Source organism: Antrostomus carolinensis, unplaced genomic scaffold (assembly GCF_000700745.2).
Source record: "Antrostomus carolinensis isolate BGI_N321 unplaced genomic scaffold, ASM70074v2 scaffold15713, whole genome shotgun sequence".
Taxonomy (NCBI): Eukaryota; Metazoa; Chordata; class Aves; order Caprimulgiformes; family Caprimulgidae; genus Antrostomus; species Antrostomus carolinensis.
The window spans coordinates 1,950-7,925 of NW_010303260.1; the positions used below are offsets into that span (position 1 = coordinate 1,950).

The following is a 5,976-nucleotide window of genomic DNA, read 5'->3' on the forward strand; positions in this document are numbered from 1 at the left end:
GCTGAACTGAACACGAGACAGAACAACAGAAGCTCATTTACCACCAGTGCACTGAGTGATGTTCAACTTCTTTCTTGATGGACACCCCCTAATCCTTACCCATGCCACACTGAGAGCACTGCTGATCCTTCTGGGCAGTGCTTTAGGTTCCTTGAGAGATAAGCTCTGCACAGATGACAGGATCACAGAATCATAGTGGTTGGAAAAGACCTTTAAGATCATTGAGTCCAACCATAAACCAAACACTGCCAATTCCACCTCTAAACCATGTCCCTGAGCACCTCATCTACCTGTTAAATCCCACCAGGGAAGGTGACTCCACCACCTCCCTAGGCAGCCTGTTCCAATCCTTCACTAACCTTTTGGTGGAGAAGTTTTTCCTCGCATCCAATCTGAACCTCCCCTGGAGCAATTTGAGGCCATTTCCTCTTGTCCTGTCACTTGTTCCTTGGTTGAACAGACCCACCCCCACCTCTCTACACCCTCCTTGCAGGGAATTGGAGAGAGCCAGAAGGTCTCCCCTCAGCCTCCTTTTCTCCAGGATCAACAACCCCAGTTCCCTCAGCCATGAACTCATCACACTTGTGCTGCAGACCCTTCCCCAGCTCTGTTGCCCTTCTCTGGACACGCTCCAGCACCTCCATGTCCTTCTTGGAGTCAGGGGCCCAAAACTGAACCCAGCACTTGAGGTGCAGCCTCACCAGTGCCCAGGACAGGGGGGCAATCACTGTCCTGGTCCTACTGGTCACACTATTTTTGATACAATGGTTTGGGTTGGAAGGGACCTGAAGATACAATGGCCTGCCTGTTTGTCTCCCTTCCCTCTTCATGTCAGTACCAGGGAAGGGAAGAAGCTGGAGTCGGCTCACTCACCAAGGAGCTGCTGAGCTCTTTTCCTGGCTTCAGGAAAAGGGCACTCTGATCCACAGCCCAGACAGCACACGTGGACCCAGGAGCTGCCAGCAACTGGAGACCAACCTCTGAATCAGGAAGGGTCTCAGGCTTTGAGAAGCTCAGGTCCACCTGGATGGGAGGAACACAGGAAATAGGTGAGTGATATTTCTGCTGCTGGCCACCCTTACACTTCCTGAGTGAGGGAAGGGTCTTACATGAAGACAGTTTCCAAGGACCTGCCTTGGATGGAAACCTGAGGAATCTCCCAAGGACCCCCAGACAGAATTTAAAAAGACATCACATTGAGGTTTTAACAGGAAAGATGGAAGAGGGGGAACCATCAGTGTGCGCAGCTCACACTACCGGAGACATTCCTGAGTCAGAACACAGCCCTGTCTGGTCACACACCTCACACAGCTGTCTTTCTGCTCCTTTTGGGGCCTCAGATCAAAAATAAGCCTAGTCCTTATCTCCAGGTTCTTTGTGAGGTTGGTCTGTTTCCTGAAGCACTTCACATTCTTGCTTGAATCTGACTGTCCATGACAAATGGACTCCATGACTCCATCTTTGGAGTTCAAGATACAGCCAAGAAAGAAGATTCCCATGGATGTCACAATGACCACAAGTGGTCAGCCCTTTCTAGATGACCAGTAAAATCCACTTCTTCCATCAACCATTTTCAGCTGTCTTCCCAATACTAACAAATCTAAGTGTCTGCTGTGGCAGCAAAGCAGCTTTGAGCTTTTATGGGAGTCACACTAAGAACGTGTGCTGGGCTGTGATCCTACTGGGTCACAGTTGCTAGACAAGCCCATGGAGATGACACAGCAATTCTCTGCCTTTCTCAAACACAACGCTCAGCACGTGCTTGCTCCATACATCACAGCACACTTCACCATTCCCATACTGGAGTTCACGTGACAGCATCCCACACGGTGGCAGCCACACACCGCTACCCATACCGTGTGTTCCTCAGTCTCTTCTCTCATTGCAGCAGACACATACGCTCTCACTCGCCTAGTCATGGCCTCAGAGACAGGTCCTACCTTATTTCTGAAACACATGGAGACACTGAAGACGGCAGAATCCGCAATGATTTTTCCATTAGGGAAGATAACATAAACAACAAGTCCCACAGCTGGGGCATGGATCAAGCTGAAGGTAAGAGGGATGGAGAAGAAGCCTTTCAGCACTAGATGGAGGAGAGAGGGGAGAAAGTAGATTTGATAGTGAAAATGGACTCTAATCAGCTTTTGCCATTCTGCATGTGCCTTTTTAATTTCTTTCCTCAAGTCTTTCAGGACCACAGAGATCTCTGGAGACTACTGAAGCAACCAGCACATCTCTGAATCTGGTATTCAAGACCAGCAAAAGTCTCCTCCTGGTTCTGTTCTTTGCCTCAAGGAGATGAAACAGCTCTTTGGAGTTCAACCTTAGCTCCACAAAGAGTGAGAGTCTCAGACAGCTTCCAAAGCCACCCATCACCAAACATCTCCCATGCCATCACCAACAAAGAAGTGACCTTTGTCCCAAAGCACCTATCCTTTAGGCTTTAAAAAAAAGAGCTGGAGAAGTAGACAATAGTGAGTCAACATCCATCGAAATGATAAGCTGTGGCATCCTAACTACTCAAAGATTGCTTTTAGACAGAATTGCAAATTAAAGCAGGAGAGTTTTGATAAAGGGTAAGGTTATGGTTTCATGCTTCTTGCAGGGGCAACAAAAGGAGACTTCTTTGAAAAATGAAGAAAACAGAGGATGAGCCTACAGGCTGGGAAATGTTGAGTATTGTTCTCTTGGTACCAAGCAGAAGGGTAAAGGAAACATGAAAGCTGGAAAGGCACACTGCTCTGATGGAACAGACAAGTGGTGAGCCAGCTCTAAATTGCAGAGAGGCTTGTGCCACATTTCCAAATCAGATGGGACCAGAGACCACTTGCTAGACATGAAACAGGGGAGTGCACTTACTTCCTGGCAGCCCAACCCAAACAGTCTTCTGACCTGCATGGACTATCCCTCTTTTCCCTGTGACCTAGGGAAGAACATAGAAAGGGAAGGGAATGGCAGTTACACAAACTTTGAGATCACTGTGCAAATCAAAATAATCCTGAACTTGGAGATTAAATGGGGCAGGAGCCCTCAGAAGAACCTAGAGGATCTTGAGGGAGGACAGGTAAGGCCAATACCTGTCCTGTACCTGTGCAGAGCCCAAAAGAAAGGTGCTGCTTTTCTTGCTATTACTGCAGCCCCAGGATTGAAACAGGACCCAAATCTGTGAAGGCTGGATGAGCTACCTGTCCTGTGCTGAGCCAAATCTAGCAAACACCAAGCTTGTATTTGTAGGAGATGCCAATCTTGTGCCTTGAGCCACCACCCACTAGCTCTTCCCTAGAAACTCACGAAGTAGGAGAAAATGACACGCTTGGGCCCGTGTTCTAGGTCCTCCTCATAAATTCTGAAGTCCACCTGCACAGCCTGTTTTTTACCACAGGGCATCGTTTCCGGCACACGGACAATAGAGAGAAAACTCCTGCTGGTGCTGTAGAATGGACGTATGAAATGAGAGGCTTGTTGGTAACTCAAATCAACTGACCCAGGCTCTTTATCCAAATCTTGATGCAGGACACTTGCCTGGTGAGACCAAAAAAACCCAAACAAACCACAGTTAATTTCTCCAGTTAAACAAGTCAGCTGCAAATCACCCTGGCTGTGGCTTGGTAAGAAGCTCAGATCGGGTCTGAGCAGCACCACAGCACAGGTCTCTCTACAGGGAGGAAAACAATGGGGATCTGGAGAAGAAGCTCTCAGAGAAAGCCAAGATCCAGAACATGCTGAGGTGTTTCCAGTTTGAATTACTGCCCTTCAAGAAGGAACAGGGGAGATGTCTGTGGGGTGGTAAATGGCTCTGAGATGCATCTGCCAACACAACAGACCCTTCCTCACTTACCTCCAGGGAGGCTGGGGTGCTGTTGCAAGCAGTTGTGTTGAGGCTAAATGAAGCTGTCCCAGAGTCCCCAGTGATGAACTTCTGCTTAAATTGCTGCTCGCCACAGCTTACCACCAGGAGGACTTCTTTGTGCTTCAGTGCCTTGCCTTGGTAGTTGATGACTTTAATCTGTGGTATGTAAGAGAAGTGTAGAAGAGTCAGAATCTCCTGCTTCTCCAAGTCAGGAGCAGTATTTTCAAAGACAGCAAGGTCACCCTCCCAGACTCTAACAATACTATCAACTCTGCAACTGGTCACCTCCCACTATCACTTGCACTGCTGTGTTCATCACCCTCACGCTCTCTACCCCTTCACAGCAGAAGGTCTCCTGGCTGCTGGAATTCCAGACGTTTGGGTTTCCACCCCACTTATGGATCCCCATAGCTGCTACTACCCAAGGCTTATTTGGCAAACAGCAGTCTGGGGTATTTTTCTCACTTCTGATAATTCAAGAGTTTTGTCTCTGGGACTCATTCATGCCATCCTAAGCTCCTGGCTGGAGGTGAGGTGGGACAGGATGCTAGGTAAGTGACTGTGAAGGCATTGCTCATGCTCTCCCCTCCAAAGGACTATAACTGGGAATTACCTTCCCCTCGTACATCTCTCCAGTGTGGTAGTAAGAATTCACACCATCAAACAAGGCTATCCCACCCATCTTGGAGATGAGGAACTTGTGGGAAGCATTGACGTGTATCTCTAAATAAAAGCAGTGAGACAGAAACATTAGAGAGGGAGTGAGGAAGCCAAGCACCCCTCAGGAACTGCCCTGCAGAGTGACCCACTGGTAATACTGATGCATGTTGAGCTGCACACACATTTCGTACCAGGGAGATGATCTGCCCAGAGCTCTGGGTATCTAGTCTTCCTCCCACTTCTAGCCCTTAGAGAGGTCCCTAAGCTTCACCACCCAAGATCTCAGGCACTCTGAGTGTGTTGTGCCATCAGTCACTGGTGGCTCTGTCTGTATCTGTGAGGTTAGATGGCAGGTCCAGACAGGCTCAGGAAGCTCAGAGTCCTCACTAGCCTGGAAGTCTCCAGTGTTCTTGGTAAGATTAGTGCATCTTCTTCACATGCCTCTTCCCAGCCACCAGAAATGTTTCCAGAGTTACCTGTGCCATCCTCCACCAGCGAGGCCTCTGCAACGATGCTGTCCTGATAGTACCGAAAATCTCGGCTGAAGGAGGACAGACTCACATTTGTGAAGAAGCAACCCATCTTGTCTGTCTGAAAGGACAGAGAGAGGAAACAAGGTCTGGGCAAGGCACTTATGACAGAAGTTACCCAAATGGTGCAGAAATAGCAGCACAAAATCTCTGCTCTGGGGCAGCTTGCCCTTCAACACAGCCGACCAGGATGAGGAGCAGGCACATAGAATCACAGAATGGTGGGGACATTGATGGGATCTCTGGAGATCATCTAGTCCAATTCCCCTGCCAAAGCAGGTAGGGGTATCAAAACATGATGCACACCCAGTCATAGTCACCAGGCACAGACAGTAAGCGGCAGCACCAGAAGACCACTGGCCAAGCAGCCAAAACCATGGGGTAACATCTATTACTTCAGGTAAGGTCTCCAGCAGCCTTGCCTTACCCTGGAGCTGAGCACCAATGTCTCTGAACACTGCTCAGCTCCTCCTAAGCATCTCACCTGGCTGTTGAATTCCTGACAAAGATCAGGTTTCGAAGCAGTGGGCAGGAACGGTGCTATCTTCTGACAAAGTCTCACATGAACCATCCCCTGGACACCTTTTCCATAGGTGTATCTGTTTGGGGGAGCAGAGAAAGGAAGACACAGTCACAGACAGTGAGGGAACACAGGGTGTGCTTTGCATAGCCCCAGAGACCACTTACGGACATAGCACAAGAGTGGCAACCAGAGAGCAGGAGCCCTGAGCCAGTAAGCAGGGTCAGGCTGGGGCACTGCAGTGATGGGACATCAACGGCTCTGTGATAGAATTAGTGCCAATTGAATCTACTCTGGGAAAGCAGTGTTGGAGCTGCTGACTCAGCACAGAGCTCGGTACTTTCACAGAATCCCAGAATTGCCACAATCAGGAAAAGTCCTGTAAGATCATTGAGTCCAACCATTAACCTCAC

The 5,976-nt window shown here is 49.0% G+C and overlaps 1 protein-coding gene across 1 annotated transcript in view; it reads right to left on the reverse strand.

Annotated features, from left to right (window-relative positions):
• LOC104521911 (alpha-2-macroglobulin-like protein 1) overlaps positions 1–5,642 on the reverse strand; it is a gene marked incomplete at both ends in the record, with an annotated part of 7,154 nt that extends 1,512 nt beyond the window's left edge. Inside the window, 8 exon segments of the mRNA XM_029084034.1 lie at positions 874–1,023; positions 1,941–2,086; positions 2,863–2,926; positions 3,295–3,525; positions 3,842–4,009; positions 4,467–4,576; positions 4,990–5,100; positions 5,528–5,642. Of these exon segments, the coding sequence (XP_028939867.1) occupies positions 874–1,023; positions 1,941–2,086; positions 2,863–2,926; positions 3,295–3,525; positions 3,842–4,009; positions 4,467–4,576; positions 4,990–5,100; positions 5,528–5,642 (1,095 nt within the window).
• Positions 5,643–5,976: the final 334 nt, after the last annotated feature.